This window comes from Peromyscus eremicus, chromosome 3 (genome assembly GCF_949786415.1).
Source record: "Peromyscus eremicus chromosome 3, PerEre_H2_v1, whole genome shotgun sequence".
NCBI classification, from domain to species: domain Eukaryota; kingdom Metazoa; phylum Chordata; class Mammalia; order Rodentia; family Cricetidae; genus Peromyscus; species Peromyscus eremicus.
The window spans coordinates 127030171-127055137 of record NC_081418.1 but is presented as its reverse complement, the minus strand read 5'-3'; the positions used below and the strand labels follow the sequence as shown (position 1 = coordinate 127055137).

The 24967-nt window shown below is 48.7% G+C and overlaps 2 protein-coding genes and 1 long non-coding RNA gene across 6 annotated transcripts in view; 2 read left to right on the top strand and 1 right to left on the bottom strand.

The window, feature by feature from the left end:
* The window catches only part of Mbd4 (methyl-CpG binding domain 4, DNA glycosylase), an 11552-nt gene extending 10061 nt beyond the window's left edge, over positions 1-1491 (top strand). For all 3 annotated transcript variants that reach the window (XM_059258429.1, XM_059258428.1, XM_059258430.1), the window contains exon 8: positions 977-1491. In XM_059258429.1, coding sequence (XP_059114412.1) covers positions 977-1054 — 78 coding nt within the window. In that variant the 3' untranslated portion in view covers positions 1055-1491. The remainder of the gene's footprint in view (positions 1-976) is intronic.
* LOC131907315 (uncharacterized) overlaps positions 1-6571 on the bottom strand; it is an 8731-nt gene extending 2160 nt beyond the window's left edge. The window contains exons 1-2 of the long non-coding RNA XR_009378363.1: positions 6402-6571; positions 5568-5666 (exon numbers count right to left, since the gene is read on the bottom strand). This is a non-coding gene — a long non-coding RNA (uncharacterized LOC131907315). The remainder of the gene's footprint in view (positions 1-5567; positions 5667-6401) is intronic.
* Efcab12 (EF-hand calcium binding domain 12) lies at positions 6373-24967 on the top strand. Of its 2 annotated transcripts, none has more exons than XM_059258427.1 (10): positions 6373-6641; positions 6674-7061; positions 11538-11992; positions 12922-13035; positions 16384-16540; positions 19352-19542; positions 19859-20072; positions 21574-21715; positions 23374-23430; positions 24475-24967. In XM_059258427.1, the coding sequence occupies exons 1-10, from the start codon at positions 6606-6608 to the stop codon at positions 24731-24733; spliced, it is 2013 nt and encodes a 670-aa protein (XP_059114410.1). In that variant the 5' UTR covers positions 6373-6605; the 3' UTR covers positions 24734-24967. The 2 variants fall into 2 exon arrangements, with proteins under 2 accessions (XP_059114410.1, XP_059114408.1); XM_059258425.1 differs by having other exon boundaries at positions 6374-6641; positions 12922-13107.

Genomic DNA, 24967 nt, shown 5'->3' with positions numbered 1-24967 from the left:
ACTATTCTTCCAGAGGTCCTGAGTTCAATTCCCAGCAACCACATGGTGGCTCACAACCATCTGTAATGAGATCTGGCTCCGTCTTCTGGCCTGAAGGGATACATGCAGACAGAACACTGTATACATAATAAATAAATAAATCTTTAAAAGAAATTACTCTAAAAAATTGTACTCTGAGGGCTGGAGAGATGGCTCAGCGGTTAAGAGCACTGACTGCTATTCCAGAGGACCCTGGTTCAATTCCCAGCTCCCACATGGCAGCTCACAGCTGTCTGTGACTCCACTCCAGTTCCAGGGGACCCAACACCAAAAAAACACCAATGCACATAAAATAAAAGATTTTTTAAAAATGTACTCTGACCTTCATAGACATGCCTCATAGGCACAACTAATAAAATTTTAACTTTTTTCTGAAGGTAGAAGGTACCTGAGTCCACTGACCTCACACATGCACAGGCATGAATGCCTATGCACACATACCAAACACAGGATCCTCCACAGGAGAGCAAATGTTGGGACATAGAATGTCTAATTGTCAGGTTTCTCCTCCTGTCTCATACTGGAGTGTGGCATCTATTCCACTACCCATTCTGTTTGTGCCCAGAACTGGTGCACTCTGATGGCAGCCTGGCAGCGGGAGGATAGCCTGGCACACTGCCCTTTCCCTAACATAGTAAATCAGTGCGGTCTGGAGAAAGCAGTCCTCCTTCAGCACCAGAGCCATCTGTTTAGCGTCCCAGGGTCTGTCACTTCTAAAGCTGGGTGCCCATCTTGACTCTTGTCGTCACGCCTCTGCTCCGGCTCTGGGCTCGCTCTAGACTGGAAGGTATTTTGTAAGCAATGCAGGATTTCTGTCGTATGCAGTATAATTTGTTGACACTCATAGTTGTACTGGCTTCAGGGTCCCTGTTTATGGCAGGTACATTATGATAAACTCCGTCACCAAACCTTTAAATGTGTGTTGCATTTCTTCCAGGTGCACCCTGAAGACCACAAGTTAAATAAATACCATGACTGGCTTTGGGAAAATCATGAAAAATTAAGTCTGTCTTAAAGCTGCCTGTTTGAAGTTTTCTATGCATTGCTTTGTGCTTCCATTTCCAAGAGCCCTGTGGGGTACAACAAGCTCCCTTCCCAGGCATGTGGATCTTCTTCAGTTTGTTAGAAGTCAGTGTGTGTCTTAAGCCTCTGCCACAAGTAGATCCTTGTCACTGAGTGGTGTGGACGTATTTTGAATTTGAAAAGGTAATTGTTGGGTAACAATCCTAAAAGTGTGTTCAGTTTTTCCAGTGATGAACAATGCGTTGGTGCTCACAGCCAGTTGTCAGCACTCCTGCTGAGGAAAGGCTAAACATGTATTCTCTTCCTGTACAAAGTGATATTAGTGTGTACAGTTGTCATTTGAAGAAAGAACCTGCCATTCTTATGGATATCGAAATATTATGGGCATTTACCTAAGAAATCACCAAATAAAAACTAAATTGATCAACACATAGTGGTACATATCTATAATCCTAGCACTTGGGAGACTAAGGCAGGAGAATGGAAATTTGAGGGCCAGCCTGTACTACATAGAGACTGTCTCAAAAAATAAACAAGGCAGGGCAGTGAAGTGGCTCAGTAAATAGTCACTTGCTGCTAAGCCTTAGGACCTGAATCCCATCCCTGGAACCAACACCTGTGGGTTGACCTCTGCCCTTCACTTGAACTCACACATACATATTACATACATACATAATTTTTTTCTTTTTTTATTTATTAAGAGATTTTCTATTCATTTTACATACCAACCACAGAATCCCTTCTCCTCTCTCCTCCTTCCTCCCACCCCCCAGCCTTACCCCCCAACTCACCCCCTATTCCCACCTCCAAGGCAAGGTCTCCCATGGGGAGTCAGCAGAGCCTGGTACATTCAGTTGAGGCAGGTCCAAGCCCCTCCTCCCTGCACCAAGGCTGCGCAAAGTGTCCCATCATAGGCACTGAGCTCAAAAGCCAGCTCATGCACCAGGGATGGTCCTGATCCCACTTACTGGAGCCCCCTAAACAGTTCAAGCTAAACAACTGTCTCACCTATCCAGAGGGCCTAGTCCAGTACCATGGGGGCTCTTCAGCTATTGGTCCACAGTTCATGCATTTCCACTAGTTTGGCTGGTCGTCTTTGTCCATTTTCCCATGGGGGATGAGAACATAGGGGAACGGGAGGTTCGAGCTGGAACAGGGACAGAGTGGAAGAGCAAGAGATACCATGATAAATGAAGACATCATGGGAATAGGGAGAAACAGTACTAGGGAGGTACCCAGAAATCCACAAGGATGACCACACCATAGACTACTGGCAATAGTGCCTGAACTGGCCTACTCTGGTGATCAGATGGCTGAAAAACCCTGTCATAGAGCCCTCATCCAGTGACTGATGGAAGCAGATACAGAGATCCACAGCCAGGTGCCAGGCCGAGCTCCAGGAGTCCAATTAATGAGAGAGAGGAGGGATTCTGTGAGCAAGGGACATTATTATTGTTATTTTTTTTAAGAAATAGTCTAAGCCAGGCGGTGGTGGCGCACGCCTTTAATCCCAGCACAGAGCCAGGCGGATCTCTGTGAGTTCGAGGCCAGCCTGGGCTACCAAGTGAGTTCCAGGAAAGGCGCAAAGCTACACAGAGAAACCCTGTCTCGAAAAACCAAAAAAAAAAAAAAAAGAAAGAAATAGTCTGGAGAGAGATGGCTCAGTGATTTAGTATGCTTGCTGATCCTCCAGAGGACCTGAGTTCAGTTTTCAGCACCCTCATCAGGCAGCTCACAACAGCTCCTAGGGACCTGACACCCTCTTCTGACTTCATTGGGTACCTTAGCACATGTGGCATACATGTGCATCTACATTAAAAAACAAAAATTATATCTCTCCCTATAGCATCCACTCAAAATGCCTAATATTGCATTCCATTTTTTCTTTTTTGTTTTTTGTTTTTTGTTTTCAAGACAAGGTTTCTCTGTGTAGTTTTGGTGCCTGTCCTGCATCTTGCTCTGTAGACCAGGCTGGCCTGGAACTCACAGAGATCTGCCTGACTCTGCCTCCCGAGTGCTGGGATTAAAGGCGTGCACCACCACTGCCTTGCAGATCCCATTTTTCATTAACAAAATATATCCTAGTATATCAGTAACAAAGGTCCACCCATGCCTGTCATGGTGCACACTACTATAATCCTAATCCTTGGGAGTCTAGAGAGGATTATGATCAAGTTCAACCTGGGCTACATTGTAGTTTCTAGGACAATGTGGGCTACATGGTGAGACCCTGTCTCAAACAAACAAACAAACAAAAAAAAACAAAACCCTAAAGGTCCACCAGTGGCACAGTAAGAAAATAAACAGGGGCATTGGGGAGCATATGTAAAATCCTAGCACTGGGGACACTGAGGCAGGAGGACTGCTGTGAATTCAAGGCAGCTTGGCTTATGTGAGTGAGGGCAGCCTTGGCTATGCATCAGAACTTCATATCAAAAAATATAAACTAAACTTGTTAAATTATATAAAAGCTATGTTTGGAGAAGTGGCTGGTTGTCCTGTTTAGTGGAATTCTTTGTTTTTTTGAGAAAGGGTTTCTTTGTGTAACCTAGGATGTCCTAGAACTATCTCTGTAGACCAGGCTGGCCTCAAATTCACAGAGATCTGCCTACCTCTGCCTCCCAAATACTGAGATTAAAGGTGTTGGCCACCACCGTCCAGCCCTGTTTAATGGAATTTTTCAGATCTGATGTACAAATAGGTTTCACAGTACATTAGGTAATTAATAAAAACATTTTTATTAGAAAGGAAGGTCCTGCCAGGCAGTGGTGGCACATGCCTTTAATCCCAGCACTCGGGAGGCAAAGGCAGACAGATCTCTCTGAGTTCGAGGCCAGCCTGGGCTACAGAGTGAATTCCAGGAAATGCACCAAAAATACACAGAGAAACCCTGTCTTGGAAAAAAAAAAAAAAAGTTTGGTCCTTTGGCATCATGTGTGTGTTCTTTCCCACTCCCATTGGCTCCCATTGGAACTGTGGTTTGACCTTAGCATCCCTGTGAGAATGTGAACATCTTATCTGCCTGTGGTTCCATTGCAACTCACTCCCTTAACCCTGATCCTTTGTGAAATCTCATCTCCTCTCCCAGTTAAGAATGGGACCTTTTTATGTTTAATGCCATTTCCATGACAGGTGGTGTAGTATCATGGTTCTAACCTCAAAGCATTTGCCTTAGAAATCACCAAATGAAGTCCTAAATTATTAAGTCTTAATTGTCATTCTAAGGTTTAGTTTGAAAATTAAATCGAATGAAGGCAAAGTAAACCAACTGTCAGGAAGCTGTTTGTCGTAGGATAGCATGTGCACAGGCAGATGTGCTATGGTGCAGGCTAATTGATTTTCCCCTCTGGTGCACACAGCAGCTGTTAAGGAGGGATGCTGGGGCTGGAGAGATGACTCGGCGGTAACGGAGTAGTCCAGTTCAGTTCCCAGCATCTCCATGAAGGATCACAGCTCCAGGGGATCTGTTGCCCTCCCCTGGCACCAGGCACATGGGTAGTGTGCATTCATACATAGAAATAGTAAGTACACATAAAATGTAAAGCGAGATGCAGTCTGACCAAAGAACGGGAAAGCTGGCCACACCTCCCCTTCCACTTCACAATAACCCATCACATTTTCACAGACATCACAGCAGCACACACGAGTGCAGAGCCCTGGGCTGGGGAGAGACAGAAGGATGAAAAGGCTCTGTAGAGACCTCCCAGGACGAGAGGACGGTGCAAACAGTAATGGAAGAGAAGAAAAGGGGGTAAGTGTGAGGATGGACAGACACACAAGCAGCTCGGTATGGAGAAATCTTGGCATCGCGGGGCCACAGCTAAGGTTAGGTAGTACAGCAAAATTCCCAAACGTCAGCTGGGAGGTAAGTAAGGCTACAGGGCAAGGCCACTTACAGACCCCTCCCCGTCACCATGGAGGGGAGCTCTGCCTGGCTGGTTGCTGGGGTTCCAGGCCTGCCTCTTCCCTTTCAGCAGCTAAGATCAGGTCTCCGTGTCTTTCCTCATATCTCAGTGAAACCCTGCAGCCTTGTTCTCATGGTTTTGTAAATGTTTAAAGGAAGATGTTACGTCTGCTGAAGGTGGGCCCCAGCACAGAGAACTTGTTCAAATGTTGATCTTTGTTTTTTGACATAAAGTTTAGAAATGACCGTTTTAGGGTCAGAGACATAGTTCAACAGTTGTGTTTGCCTGGCACGCACAAGTCTAGGGCTCAGTGCCCGCAGTACAAAATAATTTTGTTATTTGAAACAGAATCTTTCTGTGTAGACCAGGCTTGCCTCCAACTCAGAGATCCTCCTGTGTGCCACCATACCTGGCCAGAATAAGATTTTTAAGTGTTCAGTTAAGTGGTTTTTGTTTTGCTTTTAGCACATCTGAAGTACCACACAGTCACTATCGCTAGCTAGTTCCAGGACATTCCATCACCCAAAAGGAAACCCCATTCTAGTTAACAGTTAATCCTTTCTCCCCACTCATCCCTGGTCACCAGGAATCGAACCATACAGTGTGAGGCTTCTGAGTGGCTTCTTTCATTAACTGGAGTCCTCCATGTAGCATGTGGCAGTACTTCAAGTGTCTTTGCATGAACACCCCGTATTTCACCTGTAGGTGGACATTTCAAAGGTTTATTGTTAGGACTGGTTCCCAGTCTCTGGTTTTGATTTTATTATTATTATTATTATTATTATTATTATTATTATTATTATTATTATTGGGGGGGTGTTTTTTGAGACAGGGTTTCTCTGTGTAGTTTTGGTGCCTGTCCTGGAGCTCACTTTGTAGACCAGGCTGGCCTCGAACTCACAGAGATCTGCCTGCGCCACTGCTGCTCTGCTCTGGTTTAGATTTTAAAGACAGTTTCTCACTGTGTATCTCTGGCTGGCCTGGGACTCGTCATGTAACACAAGCTGGCCTCAAACTTGTTCTGTCGTCCTGCCCGTCTCAGCGCTGGGATATAGGTCCTAACTGTGGTTCCAGACCATAGCACCCTGTTACAGTACCAAATATCTTTTATTTGACCTTGACTGACCAGGCTTCTCATAGCCCAATGGAGTGTAACGCTCTTTGAGTGAGAAAAGTGAAGCCTAAAGATGGGGAGATCTGCCAGAAAACAAAATAGGGGAATTTTTTTTCACTTCCGATTCAGGAGCCACATGGGGTATAGGTGTGATTCCTCACAGGAGGCGCCCGCGCATGCGTGGGGCTAAGTCGGTCTCTGACACTGCCAGCTTCCTGGTTCTCTCCCCGCCGGCTTCCAGCACGTGGAAGCGCTCAGCCAATCGGTTCAGAGCATCTGTAGTTATGACAACGGGGCTTACTCGCTCAGTAACGGGTTACCTTTTGCAAAACTTGAAGCTGTTGCACCAAATGGCTAAGCCTGGGGCCTGCTCCACAGCGCCATTGCAGGAACCCGCTGGCTCCCCACGGCAAAGCCATTGGGAGAGGGCCAGGATAGGCTGGAAGCCTCATTGTGCCGTCTCAGCTCTGCGAGAGAAGGGTTGCCAGGAGTTCCAGTAGGTCACGACCTCTTCCAGGATTCCCATGCCCAGACTTAGCTTGAGGAGCAGGCCTAGTCACCTGGCTTGGAATCAGAGCCAGGGCTGTTGTGCCTGGGACCCTGCATATTTCTGGGTTGGACAACAATGGGTCCTATATTGAAGAAGAGACCTAGAGAAGTCAGCTGTCAGTCCCCAGTAAAGTTCTTGGCAAAATGCTGCAACTTGAAAGGTGGAGGACACAGACAGAAGAGAAGAGGTGTGAGGCCAGCTGGCCTGAAGACCCCAGTCCTCAGCAAGCCTCCTCCCCAAACATCTGATGCTTCACCGAGTAATGCTGATTCCCCTGGCCACCTTTCCCCTGCACACAGTCAGGGTCTGCCAGAAACCCCGGCCAAATACACTGGGAGGCAAAAGAGAGGAGCCAAGCTACTGCAGCCCCCAAAAGCTGAGGAGAAAAGTAAACGTGAGGTGACATTCAGCTTGACATCCGTAGACCTTGGTAAGTGAGGGTATTTTTCATGGAGATGTAGGGTGTCTGGGGGACCTGGTTAGATGGTACTGGAACCGGGGAACATATTTAATCTTAGTTGGTGGACACCTAAGACCCTCTAAACTATTGGAGTGAGATGTTTTCAGAGCATCTAGAGGCATGGCAATGCTGGGATGGGGGTCCTCAGTGCAGACGTGAGTAGGGGGAAGTGGCTGTCCAGTGTAAAGTGTTGATGCTCAGGAGTGAGCAGGACGACAGGAGCCTAGGATGGTGGCCAGAAAGGGAGGCAGCAGCTAAGAGGTGTAAGTCATTAAAGAAGAATGAGTGTGTTTTCTGAGACCAGTTAGGACCCTCGGGTAGGTGCTCCTGGAAAACACATTTGGGTCAGTGAATGGAGTCTTCTAGCATTCAGGGTCCACGGTGAAGTTCTTTGTGTCCCTGGGAATGTACAAACAGAAGTAAAGTCAGCAGTGACGGCCATTGACATCAGAGAGCACACTTGACCTGGGCAGGAGCTGGAACACAGCGCTTTCCATTCTAGTTCCACCATCTCTTCTAATAAGAAGATGGAAGCCTCAGCCTGTCACTGCAGGAGACCACCCCCTGTGGATGGTCACAGCCATGAAGAGCACTAGAAAGATGTGCCATGAAGAAGGGCTGGTGAGCAGGCCACTGGTGGCTGGGATGTTAGCTGCTGTCTTAGTCACTGTTCTATTGCAGTGAGGAGACACAGCTCTTCAAGGCAGCTCTTATAAAAAAGAAAGCATTTAATGGGGACTGGCTTACAGTTTCAGAGGCTTAGTCCATTATCATCATGGCAGGGAGCATGGTAGCAGAGGTAGCTGAGAGCTACACCCTGATCCAGAGAGAGACTGGACCTAGTGTGGGCTTTTAAAACCTCAATGCCGGGGCTGGAGAGATGGCTCAGTGGTTAAGAGCACTGACTGCTCTTCCAGAGGACCTGGGTTCAAGTCCCTGCACCCATATGGCAGCTCACAACCATCTGTAACTCAAGATCTGACATCCTCACATAGTCATACATGCAGCAAAACACCAATGCAAATAAAATAAAAATAAATAAATTATATATATATATATATATATATATATATATATATATATATATATATATATATATATTTAGTTTTTCGAGACAGGGTTTCTCTGTGTAGCTTTGCACCTTTTCCTGGAACTCACTTGGTAGCCCAGGCTGGCCTCGAACTCACAGATATCCACCTGGCTCTGCCTCCCGAGTGCTGGGATTAAAGGCGTGCGCCACCACCGCCCGGCTTATATTTTTAAAAAAATAAAAAATAAATAAAACCTCAATGCCACCCAGCACTTGGGAAGCAGAGGCAGGCAGATCTCTGTGAGTTCAAGGTCAGCCTTAGTCTACAGAGCTAGTTCCAGGACAGCCAGGGCCACACAAAGAAACCCTGTCTCAAAACAAAACAAAAACCTCAAAGCGCACCTCCAGTGACACACTTCCTCCAACAAGACCACACCTCCTAATCCTTTCAAACAGTTCCACTTCCTAAGTATTCAAATCTGTGAGCCCAAAGGGGCCATTCTCATTTAAACCACCACACCTCTACTGTGAACCTCAGGATAGGAATCTGGAAGGGAAACCATGCCCTTTGGAGTACACAGCAATTGGGTAAATGGAACCCAAGGGCCAGGCAAGGAGCATGGAGACATGACTGAGCAGAAAGGAGCAACGTAGACAAGAGGACAAGGCAGGTGAGAAATCAGGAGAAGAGGGGCAAAGAGCTTTAGGCCATGGCAGGCAGGAGGTGTGTTAACTCCACGAGCACTAAGAAGCCAGCCTTGGTGATGAAAGCCTGTCTTCCCAGCATTTGGGAAAGTGGGGTATCCTGGCCTACCTTGGCTCAAACCATGCTGTGGTGAGACTAAATGTGGGGGCTGTAGGGACCCCAAGGGAGTGGGAAAGAAGAGCTGTGAAGACTTCAAGGGATGATGATGCCTGAGCTAAGCCTGCAAAGTAAGTTAGAGATAATTAGGTGAAGGAATTGGGGGCAGTATGTGTGTGAGCTGGGCTGCCTGTGCGTGAGTCAGTCAGATCTGTTGATACAAATACAGGTGAGGGGCCCGTAAGAGTGTGCTGTGTCCAATCTGCGGCCCCAGGAGTGTGCGGGGGTGGGGTGGGGTGGGGTGGGAGGGGGGGGGATGGGGAGGTGGCACAAACTATTTAGAAATGAAAGTCTTGAGATATGAGGATCAAGTTGCTGCTGGGTGACAGCAAATAGCTAAGAGCTTGGCTCTGGGGACTTGAGAGATGTTTCAGTGGTTAAGAGTACTTGCTGGGGGTGGGGGGCTGGAGAGATGGTTCAGAGGTTAAGAGCATTGGCTGCTCTTCCAGAGGTCCTGAGTTCAATTCCTAGCAACCACATGATGACTCGCAACCATCTATAATGAGATCTGGTGCCCTCTTCTGGCCTGCAGGCATATGTGTGGACAGTACACTATATACATAATAAATAAATACATCTTAAAAAAAAAAAAAAAAAGGAGCTTTTTGCAAAGGACCCAACTTCAGTTCCCAGCACCCACACTCACAACCAATTATAACTCCAGTTCCAGGGATTCTAACACCTTCTGGCCTTTGTTGGCCCTGCACACACATGTGGTGCACATATATACATGCACACAAAACATTCACACACATAAACTAAAAGAAATCCTAAAACAAAAGAACTTGTCTGTGGGGCTAATTAAGCTCTGTTAGTAATCAGCCCAGGGACTTTGGGCCTCGGTGTCTCTTCTCTGAAAAGTATGGTCAGTCGTAGCACCAACCTCATGTCTACATTTGTCATTCATGAACTGTTTACCAAATTCCCATTACATGTAAGCACTGTGGTGCAGCCAGGACTCCAGCAGAGAATAAGCTGTTTGCTAGAAAACCAAAGCACTGCACCAGGAGTCTCAAACAGGAAGCCCCCCACCCCTTAAGCAGTTATTAATGAACTGAGCTAATGGGAAATGTGGGGAGGTCCTGTCAGCTGGAGAAGCCGCGCACCAGGCTCAACTGGAGACTTTAAGCAAAGTGTCCAACAGTGTGAGGGCCACCAGAGTGCAGCTCCGAGTGCAAGCAGTGGTGTCTTAGTTATGTTTCTATTGCTGTGATAAAACACCATGCCCAAAAGCAACTTGGGAAGGAAAAGGTTTATTTCATCTTATAGCTTATAGATCATCATCCAGGGAAGTCAGAGCAGGAGCTGATGCAGAGACAATGGAGGAGTGATGCTTACTGGCTTGCTCCTTACAGCTTGCTCAGCCCAGGGGTGGCACCACCCACAGTGAGCTGGGCCCTCCCACATCAATCATCAATCAAGAAAACGCACCACAGACCTCCCCATAGGCCAAGTTCTAGAAAAGCACATGACAGAAGGCAGGTAAGTTGTAAGACAGCTCAGCCAGTCCTTTCTTGGGAGGAGGGTGACTTTGCCCCCAGGATGCCTAACTGTCTCCATTAATAACATCACAGAGGGTCTACTATAGCTTTTATGCGTATGGATGTTTTGCCTGCAAGTATGTCTGTGAAGAATGTGTATGCAGTGCTCTTAGAGGCCAGAAAAGGGTGACAGACCCTCCGGAACTAGGGTTACAGATGGTTGTGTAGTATCATGTGGGTGCTGGGAATCGAACCCAGATCCTCTGAAAGAGCAGCCAGTGCTTTTAACCACTGAGTCATCTCTCCAACTCCCTAATTCATTTTTACATATATTTATTTCAGCAGGTAGAGAACGGCTTGGGCCACAGTGCCAATGTGGGCAAAGGGTAATTTGTGGGAGTCTGTTCTTTCCTCCCACCATATGGGTTCCAGGGATTGAACACAAGTTGTCCAACTTGGAAGAAAGTGCCTTTATCCACTGAGCTGTCTCACTTGCCCACCTGCCACACCATTGCAAGTTAGGGGCTGAGGAATGTAGCTCAGTAGCACAGTACTTCTCCAACAAGCACCAGGCCCTGGGTTTAATTAAGCCTTAGCACCATGAAGAAGAGAACTTGTATGTAGTAAACATAGATGTGTGTATGCATATGTGCATATAGATACATGTATAGCAGCACACTTATGTACAAAGCAACTCTAATAAACACCTCCATCGCCTGAAAAATTAGGTATCCATTATCCCCATCTTACAGATGAAAAGTGAGACACAGAGATTGAGCAGGAAGCAGGCCAGCACTCAGACCCAAGCTCTCTGGATTTGCCTTTGCTCCCACCAGAGGGCGCTGTGGTGCCTAGGGTCAGAGTCTTTGGAGCACGAGCAGAGTGTAGTTGGGAGTTGGGACACAGGTCACATTAGCTAACATCGGTTCCTTCACCATCATGACGCAGTGACAGAGCCAGGGAGGAACCAGGTGCCCTGATACACAACCAGCCCCTACAACAGTTTCCCTGTCCCTGGCTCCTGTTAGTCCTCTTCCAAAAAGGAACTCATCTTGTAACCCTCTTCTCCCAAGGGGCATTCCAGTCTTTCACCTCCATAGATGATGACTTCTATGGAACCACCAGCCAGGGGCCTGTCTTCAATCCTGAGCTGGTCACTGCTCACTGCTTCAGGCAGTTCAAAAAGAAAGACTTCCACCTGCCACAAAGGCGCAGACGAATCATCATTGTGCCTGGGACAAAGGACCAGGCACCAGCCCACCCCACGGTGCCTCCTCAAGCTCCCCCTCCACTCATACCTACCTTCAAAACTTTGGATATTAAAGACATCCAACAGCCACCAGTGGACAGGAAGGTCTGGCTGAGCCAGAGGGCAAAGCTCCGGAGGCAGCTGGAGTCATTTGGTGATGTCAAGACATGGCTGGAGAATAAGCCCACCATCACACCATCAGAGGCCAAGGTTCTGCTCTTGATTCGCCAGGAGCCAAAAGCCCCCAAAGAAACTTTGGTTTCAATCAAGAAACCCAAGGTGAGAAGCCCTGTGGCCAGAAGATGCTGAAGGCTTCAGGAGTATGGTGACATTTTGTTCCCTTGGATTAGACAGAACAAGGTAGTTTGCCCCTTTTCTCCAGAGGAGCAAAAGCAAATCCCCAAAGGAAGGTGTATGAGTTATCTCTTGCATAACAAGTACCCCAGAGTGACTTAAAGGAACAAATACTTATTATTGTGACTCTAGCTGGGAAGCTTTGTCTCTATATCATGAGACTGCAGACCCGAGGACAAGCTTGTTCAAACGACTACTGACCAGAGGTTTCATTGCCTCCCTCAGGGACCTCCCAGAGGCTGCATACAAGTCCTCACAATAAGGTGGCTAGCTGCCCCCAGAGTGAATCTCCCAGAACAGAGAGGGGGGAAATCATAGTGCTGCTATACCCTAGGCTCTACTCTTGATATTGCACCATGTCAGAAGGGTACACCATGGGGATAGAAAAGGGGTTCCGTCTTGGCCAGGGGAAAGTCTGAGAACACGTAGATGTGCTTTAAAAGCACCCCATCTGGGGCACACCAGCAGTCGGTCTTGATCATGGACACCTGTCCGCTGGAGAGAGAGGCGCTAACCAGTGATTGTGGGCTAGTTTGAGGATCACATCTGAGGTTAGGGTGAGGAGGAGGGCTACCTTGTGATGGCATGACCTAACTTGGAGTCATGGTTTCTACCCTGAGAAATTCAGTCACCCATCCTCAATAAGCTGATTAAAGCAACCTAATTAATGATAAAGAACAGATAAAGGAGATTTATTCAATCTGGCCACATTGAAAACAGGGACAAAGATGTACAATGCATCCTCCCCTCCAGTCCATCTTTGGGTTCTGCAGTGAGATTAAATTTTAACTAGAGGGCTAGGGATATGTACATCTAAGCAGTCCAATTATCTGCCTCACTCTTGCCTCTCCCAGGGCAAAGCTCCCAGACCTATCCGTCAACCTGCACCCCAGCTGCGCCTGCCCAAACCTTCTGTCCTGGCGGACTTGTACGCCTACCTGCGTAGCCGAAAGATCAAGATCCTGGAGGTATTTAACAAGGGAGAGCGGGGCGAGAACCAGCGCATCTCCAGGGAGGAATTTATCATGGCTCTGAAGGCAGTAAGTACGAGCTTCTCCACTGGGCCTGGGGTATGCTCTCCCTCCATGAGGCTCTGGGGTCCTGAGGGACAGGCACACGGGTTCACACTACCAGCCTCATACTTGCAAAACCACACTGGGAAACATGACACAACCCACAGTCAGACCACGCCTCAAAACCACCTCTACCCCAGGCTAACCCAGAGAGACGGCTCTTGCGGAGGACCCAGGCTCAGTTTCCAGCCCCTACATGGCAGCTAACAACTACCTGTAACTCCACTTCCAGAGGATCTAATGCCCTCTCCTGGCTTCCACATGCACTGCATGCACATGGTGCACAAATGTACATGCAGCACAAAACATCCATGTGCACACACGAGACAAACAACAAAACCCTCTACCATGTACGGAGTGCAGCTCAGTGGTAGAGCCTGTGTTTAGCATGCACAAGGCCTGCATCACTCTAAGCAAAAGCCAATACTGTGCCTGGTGCTAGAGAGATGGCTCGGTGGGTAAAGCACTTGTTGCTCTTCCAGAGGACAGAGTTCAGTTCCCAGCACCCACATCAGGCGGCCCACAGCTACCTGTAACTCTAGGAACCTCTTCTGATGCTTTCCCCCTTCAGGGTGGGTCTTTCTACTTTAATTAAGCTAATCAAGACAATAAATAACCCACAGGTATGCCCAGAGGCTACCTTAATCTAAATAACCCCTCACCAGTGTGCCTGAAGGTTTGTCTCACAGATAATCCCAGATCCTGTCACACTGGCATTAAATATTAACCATCACACCATATTCTTGAAAAACCATGTGCGGTCAGCGGCTCCTCTATTGGACCAGATAGGGCAGACGTTTCCATCATCTTTGGAAGTTCTGTTAGTCTAGCGCAGGATCTGGGCCCATGTATTAACTCCAGCCTGCCTCTTTAGAAAAACAAAAAAACCACTTTTGTTGAACACAGCCACACTCATTCATCTATGAATGGCTATGGGGACTTCCATGACACAATGGCAGAGCCCCTGTGACTCACAAAACCCAAAATATGTCTAGTTTCTTCTAGAAAAAGCTTGCTGGCTTAGATGAATTAAATGTTTGTGTATTTTCAAATCAAGATGTCCTTAAAAGGCAGACATTGTTACCTATATCTTTTTTTTAAAGATTTATTCACATGTATTTCCTACCTATGAAATTTTGCCTGTGTATTTGCACCTTATGGATGCAATGACCCAGAGGCCAGAAGAGGGCATCAGATCCCCTAGAACTGGAGTTACAGATGGTTGTGAGCCACCACATTAGAGCTGGGAACTGAGCTGGGGTCCTCTGCAAGGGCAGTGGCTGCTCTTAACTGCTGCCATCTCTCCTGCCCATTTAAAATTTGTTTGTTTGTTTTGGGTTTCTCTGTGTTACAGCTCTGGCTGTCCTGGAACTGGCCTTGAACTCACAGAGATCCACCTGCCTCTGCCTCCCGAGTGCTGGAATTAAAGGTGTGTGCCATCACTGACCGGCTTCCTTTTTTTTTTTATTATGTATATGTGTGTGTCTGTGTGAGAACATCTGTACATGTATGCTGGTGCCAGCAGAAGCCAAAAGGGGGCATCCGATCTTTAGAGCTGAAGTTACAAATGGTTATGAGCAGCCAGATGTAGGTACTAGGAACCAAACCCAAGTCCTCTGAAAGAGCAGCATACATTCTTAACTGTGAGTCCCTATCTGTCTCTCCAGCTGGGGCTTGAACTCAGCACCTTGCATATACTATCAAGCTCGCTACTACTGAACTATATACCCTGACTTACAGTTTCAATTAACCAGTTTTCAAACCTTTTTATGATGAACATCATCCAAAACACTTTTTAAAAGTAAATGTCTTCAACTACCAAAACAAAAAAAAAAATTGTTTTAAATACTAAATTCTGGGCCAGGAGAGATGGCTTAGCAGTTAAGATCACTTGCTGCTCTTGCAGAGGACCGAGGTTTGGTTCCCAATACCCACCCAACAGCTCACAATCCCCTGTAGCCAGTTTCAGGGTATCTGAGACCCTCGCTGAACCTCCTTGGACACTAGGCATGCGTATGGTGCACTTACATATATACAGGCAAAACATTCTATACACAAAATAAATAATTTTTCCAGACAGTGTTTCTCTATAATAACCCTGGCTGTCCTGGAACTCACTCTGTAGACCAGGCTGGCCTGGAACTTAAAGAGATCCACCTGTCTCTTCCTCCCAAGTGCTGGGATTAATTGTGTGAGCCATCACACCCAACTAATCTTTCAAAAATGTTGAAATATGAAGTCCTTTAGCACCAGGACAGTTCTGAGCTGGACCAAGGACAGTTCAGCAATGACTGTTGTCTAAAGAGAATGAAGAGATAATTATAATCACAATTACGTTTCCTTTCAAACTTTTCTTTCTGAACATTCAGTGTTTCGGGTAAGCACTACATACCTCCAGCGTTGTCTATTGTCTCTGGAGAAACAAGACAGATAGCAATATATATGTATGTATAGTATCTATTAGAGCAGCTTACAGGCTATGGTCCGACTATTCCAATAGTCTCCTGATGGAAGGTCCAAGAATCCAGTGGTTGTTCAGTACACAAGGTTGGGAGTCTCAGCTGATCTTCAGTATATGCCTGAATCCCAAAGGAAGAAGTAGGCTCTAATGCCAATCAAGGAATGGACTTGCCAAGTAGAGCAAGAGCAAGCAGGCCAAGAGAGAGAAAGCTCCCTTCTTCTGTGTCCTTTATATAGGCTGCCAGCAGAAGGCATGGCCCAGATTAAAGTGGATCTTCCTACCTCAAAAGGTCTGGATTAGTGGTGTATTGTCCCATTTCAAATGATTTAATTAAGAAAAATTCCTCACAGGTGTACCCAGCCACTTGGGGTTTAGTTAATTCCAGATGTAGTCAAGTTGACAACCAAGAATGGCCATCATATCCTTCAAAGAAAAAGGCATATAAATTTCTGATACTTCAGTCAGGCCGGGCATACTTGTTCCTTGTGGATAATGATGGATGTATGACTTTCTTTCTATCCAGTATGTTAATCAACTGAAAAAGACTCCGTAAAGATGGAGGCTTATCTGGCCTTGCTTTTGAAGGAGGGATAGGAGTTTTCAGGCAGAAAGAGGGTACTGTGTGGGCAAAAGCAAGGCATGGTAAATTGCAGAGTACACCAGGGGCCTGGCAGGGGCTCTGCGTTCCTGTGGCAGCAAGAAGTTGGAGGGTTGAGCAGGTTGGCCAGGCCTGGTGGTGGTAAGGGTGAGGTGGGCCTCAGGAAGCTCTTGTGCCTCCTCAGATCGGAGTTCCTCTGAAGAACCAGGAGCTGGAGGACATAGTCATCTACCTCGGCTCTCTCGGGAAACAGAACGCTATCACCACAGATGCTCTGGCCAGCACCTACAAGCAGTGGTCACTGGCCCAACAGAGAAGCACCTTGCCCACTGCCAGGGAGTGTACGTGCCCTTCCTGCCCTCAGAGCCAGGCTGGCTCTCCCCAGCATTTACATCCTCCAGCGGCACCTCCTTCTCTGGCTTATAGGTTTGCCAAGCTTTGTCAACAAGGAAGCGGATATTTTCTCAAGGGCCCAGCTGCCCTTTTGTCTATTCAAAGATGAAGTCCAGCCTCTGTCCTTAGAGGGACATAAGTGATTGACTGAAAACAAAGCTGAGAGTCGGGGATGGAAAGCAGTTGGCAGAGTGCTTGTCTAGCATGTTCAAAGCCCAGGACTCCATCCCTAGCAACGCATACACCAGGGGTAGAGGTGGGAGGATCAGAAGTTCAGGGTCATCCTTGACTATGTAGAGAGTTCGAGGTCAGTGTGGAATACAGGAGACCTTATCTAAAAAAGAAAAGAAAAAGAAAAAAAGAAAGAAAAGGTTAACCAAAACAGCTTGCTCAGAAACTGAATGAACCCACTTGGAGTTCACTGGTATGGGCTTTCTGTCATCATGGATGTTATAAGTAGGGATGTTGTGCATGTTACATTTACCCTCAAGTGCGTATGGGCTACATCTGTCCAAAAGCAGCAAGAGGCAAGCTAGAAAGGGTTCTCTGATATGGGCTATGAATTTACAGTGCACGCCTGTATCTTTTTGTTTGTTTTGAGACAAAGTCTCTCTGCATAGCTCTGACTGGCCCAGAACTCACTTTGTAGACCAGGCTGGCCTCGAACTCAGAGATCCGCCTGCCTCTGTCTCCCCAGTGCTGGGATACAGGTGTGCACCACCATGCCTGGTTTTTATGTGCTGCTGGTGTTGGACTCAGGGCTCTGTGCATTAGGCAAGCACTCTACCAACTGATCAACACCCCTCAGCCCCTATTTTTTTTTAGTTTATTATTGTTTGGGGGGGGGGGAACCACAAACAACTGCAACACTCTTCTCCCAGCTTCCAGTTCCCTTTCAAACAGAGCAACATCGTTTATTTAAGTGGAATGGGTCTAGCTCTGCCCCTCTCCACCAGGCTGGCAGGAAATTAACCTCAGACACATTTTAGGGAGGGGTGGGTTTCTGTCCCTTTGAGATGAAATAAAGCCACAAGGAAGCAGTTGAAGGGTCTTCCTTGCAGGGGTGCCAAGTTGAAGCCAAGTTTCTAGAGTTGGGGTGAATGGCCACACCAAAGGTATGCAGTGTCCTCCCTGGTGTGGTGCCCTTAGGTGGCTCCTGCATAGTGTGAATGCCCTAGTTCTAGATCTCAGACTTTCTGTTGAAGGCTGTCCTGTGGACACACTGGCACCCAACCCCATCCCCACTCCCAAGAGGGTCCCTGACCAATCAGAACCCAGGAAACCCAAGCAGCCTCACAGCCTCAATAGCCCAGGGTCAGCACCTCCTCTGGGTTGCACTTCCCCGCTCTGCTCCTCCCCGAGTCTTATGAATGCCCAGCGCTGCTGTGATTTCACAGCTGGCTGGAGTCACTAGAGCACAGTGCTCAGCAATAATAGCTGTAGTCGAAGGATTTCGACACACATACATCCCTCCCACCCCGCTTATCAAAGAAATCCCCCTTATCTTGACTTGAAGGCGGGCAGCATTTATCTGCTGGCTGGTGCTATTTCAGCATCACCAGAACTCTTTGCTCCTGGAGGATGGCATTGGGTAAGTCAGGTGGACTTGGGGGAGGGCCTCTCAATTTGTCTAAAGGAACAAGCTGCTGGGCATCTGGACTCAGAGAAGAGGAGGAGCCTGTATTTCCAGGGCACCATATGGGCTGGTCGCATTTGTACAACACAGCATCCTGCCTGTCTGGAGGTTAGGGTTGCTATGCATGGTTTCCATGGAGGAAGCAAATGTCCAGAGAGGCTAAGCTTCTTGTCTGGAGTCTCAGGAGGATGTGAGGCCAAGACTTCCCTTCAACATGAGGCTGCCACCAGGGCCATCGCAGGGGGTCAGAATGCCTTAAGTGGTCCCCGTTTTGGAAGTACCTCCCAAATGCTAGGCCCACTCATAGGAACTGGGAGACTGCAACGGGCTAGCCCAAGCTCTGCTGCCATCAGCTGGCACGTGATCAGGTGATGTCCACAGAGATGGATGCCTTGGAGACAGCTGGAGTGAGTGCCAGGATGGTAGGCAGGCAAAGCCCCTGAGCTGTAGGTGTCGGTCTGACCCCCGAGTGACCAGTGCATAGCCATTGTCTGCAAAGGGCGTCCAAGAGGTGGAAATGCCAAGGTCAAGGGCCTGAGGCAGGGAGAACTTTTAGGGTACAGGAGGTGAGAATGGCATGGTGAGGGGAGACTACAGGATGAAGGATGGCAGCTGAAACAGATTCCGCAGGTCCTGTGGTCCAGGAAAGGAGTCTGTTATTAGAATGTGTTCCCTGGGAAGCCAGGATCGTAAGTTGATCTTATTTACATTTTTTCGTTTGTTTGTTGTTTTTGGTTTTGGAGACAGGTTTTTTCTGTGTCATAGTCCTAGCTGTCCTAGAACTCACTTTATAGACCAGGCTGACCTTGAACTCACTCTGCCTCCAGAGTGCTGGGATTGAAGGTGTGAGCCACCATGCCCAGCTGCCATTTTATAAGGGTTCTATTTGCCACTTGGTGGGAACAAGGTGACAGGGTGAGAAAGGAGGAGGGAAGGGGTCTTGTGTATGCAGATGGAGGACGTCATAGCAATGGAGGGGACAAATTAGCAGTGGCCCTCAGATGAGCTCTGGCTGGACATATGGGAAGGGACAGAAGAGCATATTGGCATCTGCTTATGCCATCAGGTTCAGTTCCCCAGCTGGGCACCCTCTTAGGCCTTCCATTTTTCCCTCCAACTCTAGATTTGACTCAGAGGAAAGCCTCCCTGAAGCATACCTCCCAAAAGCAACAGGCTGTCCCAGCCCTGCAGCCTCCCAAGATGGACCTGCTGAAGGTGCCTGAGGTTGATATAAAGATGGAGGGGCGGCCCATGACAGAGGAAGACATGGAGGATGTGGGCAAGCGGTACCGAGAGAGGCGGAGGCAACACAAGGTACCTCTTTAGCACGGGCTCGGGGACTGGGCAAGCCAGGGTTCAAGACTTGGCACTGACACCCGCTAGTTGGGGAGCTCTTGGGAAGGTCTCACCTCCCCTCAGCCCTTGTCTGTCATCTGTGCAGTAAGCAGCTAGGTGTGGTGAAACGCCCCTATAATCCGAGCACCCAGGACCTCACTACACACCATTCTCCTTCCTGGGGGCCTCTCACGGGGAGGTGAAGGAGGTGCTAGGTTGCCTCCATCCCAGCTAGGATGAGTGTCACAGACACAAGATGGAGCACCCTCTGTTCTCCCCGCTTCTTCTCCTGCAGCTCCTTCTCCCCTCCATCCAATACGTGGAGAGCTGCCGGCTGGTTCGGTCTGGGACGAAGCACTTTGATGACCACTGCCTGCCGTCCACCTTGTCTGGGGAGATGGAGGAGCTGCTCAACATGAACCGCAGGGATAGCTTCCTGGTCTACCTGAGATGCTGGGAACTCTGCGAGGCCTACGGTCTCCGGCTCACTGAGGACATCCTCATGAGAGGTAGCGGCTTGCTTCAAGGGAGAGCCTGGGGCCTGAGCCACGGCTAATGTGGAGCTGGCCTGACACTGGCTTCCCCATGCATGCACCCAGCCGAGCCACTGTGGCCTTCAGTGGGGACACCGGGAAGGAGGCGGAGGGAAGGCAGACAGCCTGACCGCTAGGTGGGACTCCTAGGGCGCAGGCTCTGAGACATGTGGGCTCCTTAGGTGAGATTGGGGTGGGATCTGGGTTATGAGGCTCTGCCTCCACATACTTGTACCCACCTACCCACACGCACCCATATGAACATGTAGACACACACACACACACACACACACACACACACACCTATAAGACAAATTCAAAACAACGAGAAAACCACCATCAAAATAGTTACTAAAGGCCAGGTGGGCAGTGGTGGTGCACACCTTTAATCCCAGCACTCAGGAGGCAGAGGCAGGTGGATCTCTGAGAGTTCAAGGCCAGCCTGGTCTACAGATCGAGTTCCAAGACAGCCAAAGCTACACAGAGAAATCATGTCTCGAAACCCAGCCCCCCCCCCCAAAAAAAAGTTACCAAAGTAGTTCTAAGGGCTGGGAATGGAGCTCAGTGGTAGATTGCTTATCAAGCGTATACACACACACACACACACACACACACACACACACACACACACATTCATCCAAGCATTAACCTAGTGAAGTCTAGTTGAATCTTCCTGCCTCCAACCTAGGCTTGCTAAGTAGTTCCAAACCAATTTGCTGTAACAAACGGGTTTCCCTCTGTCCCCTGGTGAGCAGGGTTGTCTAAAGTCCCTTCTGTTCCTTAACTGCATGATAATGCCATGCCACATTGTAGGGAGCTGTGGGAGAGTTCAGGGGAACTCTATACCCTACTGTGTTTTGCAATTTCCAATGAACCTACAAACATCTGAAAATAAAAAGGTGGGCTAGCAAGATGGTTTAGCAGGCCCAGCTTTGATGGTGAGCCTAATGACCCAAGTTCAATCCCTGGGACTCAGTGGAAAGAGAAAACCAGCTCTTACCACCCTACAAGTTGTCCTCTGACCTCCACGTGCGTTAGTGGTACTCTCCCTCTCTCCCTCTCCCCGCCCCCATATCTCCTAGATACAGACCCACACAGAGAATAAATAAATACATAAATACATAAATACATAAATACATAAATACATAAATACATAAATACATAAATAAATAGATAAATGTAATCTTACAAAGCTGAGGGACAGTGAGATGGCTCAGTGGATAAAGGCACTTGTCACCAAACCTCATGACCTAAGTTCAGTACCCAGAATCCACAGCGATGTAGAGAGAACGGACTCCACAAAGTTGTCTTCCAGCCCCCCACATGAACTTTACTACTCTACTTGCCAAGACGTCTTGATGGCCCAGAAAAAGTAATCTTTTAAACAGAAGTGTGAATTTTTTTTTAACCATTCCCATGTGACCCTAAAGTAGACAACTTTGGCTAATGGACCTGCTGTCTTCCTTGCTGCCCACAGCACTACTGTATCCAGGAGACAAGATAATTTCTCTGAGAGAAGAAGTCCGCCCGATCCGGCAGCCTGGAGGCTATTATGTAGACGAGAGGATTGGATTCCGGACCCATGGCCTCAGCAAGCTTGGGGCGAAGAAGACAGACAAGCTGAGTTTCCGGCTGTCCCTTCAGCTGCAGGGGCTTGGACACTGGCATGCATGTGGTGTCATGTTGTGCCAGTATCTGTGCCCCTAATCGGTCACTTCCCACTAACCAGTCCTAAATGTCACCCTTAGTGCATGTCTTAGGATCATGCTCCCCTCCTGACCACAGGTTTATACACATAAGGTCAATGGAAAAGATCCAAAGGGGGTGTTATCTCACCCTGCCGCGGAAGCCTAGGGACTCTGCAAAGGACAGGGACTAATTCCTTCCCTGCACTGCCACCCTGTGGCAGGTACACTCCTTCTCCAACAAGAGACAGGCTGGTAGCCCCCGGGAAAACGACATGCTACCCTGACCCTTGGACTGAGTCCTCTGAAAGGCACCTCCTTTGAAGGGACCCCAAGTCAAGTCCCCCTCTGCTCCCACCAGATGTGGACCAAGCAGGAGGCAACTATTGTGGCTAGCATCAGTAGTGACTGCAGAGGGGAGAAGGAGATGGCATCCCTTGCAGAGAGACGGGGTGGTGTGGCAGAATGCCTGGGACAGCATGCAGTGCCGCAGAGTGGACACCAGACAGGTTTCTGGTCAATAGCCAAGTTTCTGTGATCTGAGCCTCGGTGTGGATGCAGCGCTCCTATTACACACAGGGAAGGTTAGATGAGGGCCACGGTGTAGCTGATGCTTTACGCTGCACTTGTCCAAGTGGTTTTGAGTACAGGGACAGTCTAGGCCCACAGCAGTTGTGGCTTGCAAAGTGTTGAGCGTGACCCAGGCTGGCAGTAGCTTAGAGAGCCTCTGAGATGTGCCTCCTAACCTGGGGCTGATTGTCACCAATTCCTAAGCCATGAATCCAGGAAGTGAGTGGCTGCCCAAGAAAGAGATTTTTGCTTGTGTTTGACCAGCCATAGGTGTGAAAGAGAAAGAGAGGTAGGTCCCTAGCTAAAGGAGAGACATTGGCTCTCTCTCATCACTAGCGACTAGATTGTAGGAGATCCTGAGGCCAGGTACTAGGGTAGAGAGTACACAAGGCCCAGAGTTCAACCGTTTGTATCAGAAGAAAACAAACAGAGATTCTGAGCCAGATGTGGGCTTGGGAAGGAATCTGGCTAGTGATGCCTGCTGGGCTAAGGAATGGAGGGTGAGTCTTTACCATGCTTGTCCCAGGACCTTGGCCTCTGGAAGCGGGAGTGAGAGTCAGGCTTCAGCATCTACCAGTTGCTGAACACTTCAACTATTTTGGAGGCCTCCCTGCCACAGACAAAGAAAGCCAAGGTTTTCTTCCCTCCACCAATCTGGCTAAGCCCGGTGCCTTGGTGTATGGAGACACAGCTAGGACCTCACCACACAAGAAAGATGTTCAGCACTCTGGTCTGAGACTCAGAAACACACCCCTTAATGGCCCCCACCTGCTCCCCAAAGCCTACTTTTCCTGAAGTTTCTTTTATGGGTCTTTTGTTTGTTTGTTCATTTGTTTTTTGAGACAAGGTTTCTCTGTGTGGCCCTGACTGTCCTGGATCTCGCTCTGTAGCCCAGGCTGGCCTCGAACTCACAGAGACCCACCTGCCTCTGCCTCCCGAGTGCTGGGGTTAAAGGTGTGTGGGCCGCTACTGCCGGCTCCTGGAGTTTCTCTCTAACAATGCCTCTCTCTATCCCCCACTAGGAAAACATCCAAGAAACTCAAGAAAATGCACTTTCAGGAGTTCGAGGAATTCACTAGGTGTGTAGTGGTCCTGTGTGTCCACCAGGAGGGTGGGGGATAAAGACGAGAAGGGCTGGCCTCCCCTCTAACCAGAGGCAGCTCTGGGACCTGTGCACACAGGCAAGAGCCCAGGACTGTCGTGGGGCTCCGTGCCGCTGGCCGAAGGGGCAGCAGAGGAGCATTCGGAGCGCGCCCTGCATGGCTGCTCTGGGGCCTCCTATAAGTGAACTCACCTGCGTTGTGACCAACAAGCCTGAGTTGCTCTGGACGACCCCGTCAGAGGAGACCATGTTGATGCACAGTCCCACACCTGAAGCTGAACCCAGTGAGGCTGGCTCCTGAGGCTAGAGTCCAGACATGATATCCAAATGCTTCCAGATGGGGCTAGGTGTAGCTTAGCAGCTGGGTACTAGCCCAGAGCATGTGAGGCCCGCCCTGCACAGGACGGGTGAGGTAAGGGGGCTGTCGGGGAAGCAAAGCCTCTAGAGTAGCCATTCTCAACTTGTGGGTTGTGACCCCTTAGGGGGTCGAATGACTTTTTCACAGGGGTCCCCTAAGAACAACAGAAAATGCAGATATTTACTCTAGAGTAGCCATTCTCAACTTGTGGGTTGTGACCCCTTAGGGGGTCGAATGACTTTTTCACAGGGGTCCCCTAAGAACAGCAGAAAACGCAGATATTTACATTATGATTCGTAACAGTAGCAAAATTTTAGTTATGAAGTAGTAACAAAATAATTTTAGGGCTGGGGGTCACCACAGCGTGAGGAACTGTATTAAAGGGTCGCAGCATTAGGAAGGCTGAGAACCACTGCTCTAGACAAGGACAGCACTCATCTAAGTTTGGGTTTAAGAAGCACTGACTGGGGCCTGAACTTAGCCACTCACTCACTGTGCGATCTTGATCTCTAGACCTCTGGGTCCTCACTGGTGAGGAGACTTGAAGTGTGTTAGTGCTTTCCGTACTGTGGAGCATGGTCGCGGCTCATGCCATCTGCTGAGAAGGAGCCCTGACTGGAGTCTCTGCCACAGCAGCCTTCCCTGTGTCTTTTCCTTTTCCAGGAAGCTGAAGGCCAAGAGGCTCAGTGGTTCCTCATGCACCCACCCCAATCACTTCTGGCCCGGTCACCTTCTGGACAAGCTGCGGCTCTACCTGCCCACTGTGGCCAGGGACCGGAGCCAGGCAATCTTCAGCCATGTGGAAACCCCACACTATGCTTACCCTGCCATCTACTACTCTAAAGACTGGTGGCCCCTGAAAGACTGGGCTTATTTGACCCAGGCCTGTTATGATGCAAACAAGGTGTACTCCATCAACTAGAATGGCCTGGGGGCCACTGGGCCGGAAGACAGTGCAGTCAGCGGCCCACAGCTGCAGACATGAGATATCAAAGAGCCATACACAAGAAACATTCCCAGGGATGGTCTGGAGCTGTGTCCCCTGATGCCACAGTGTCCAGTGCCTGGGAGTGTGGATGTGTCCAGGCACACACATGCTGTGTTTGCTACCCTGTTACGACCTCTGCCCTTTTCAAATAAACCAGGTTAGAGCTGA

Coding starts and splice junctions, on each gene's coding strand:
- Efcab12 (XM_059258425.1), top strand. CDS start 6,606: ATGCCCAGACTTAGCTTGAGGAGCAGGCCTAGTCAC. Junction 19,543..19,858: donor AGAGGCGGAGGCAACACAAG/GTACCTCTTTAG, acceptor CTTCTCCTGCAG/CTCCTTCTCCCCTCCATCCA. Junction 21,716..23,373: donor GGGGCGAAGAAGACAGACAA/GCTGAGTTTCCG, acceptor ATCCCCCACTAG/GAAAACATCCAAGAAACTCA.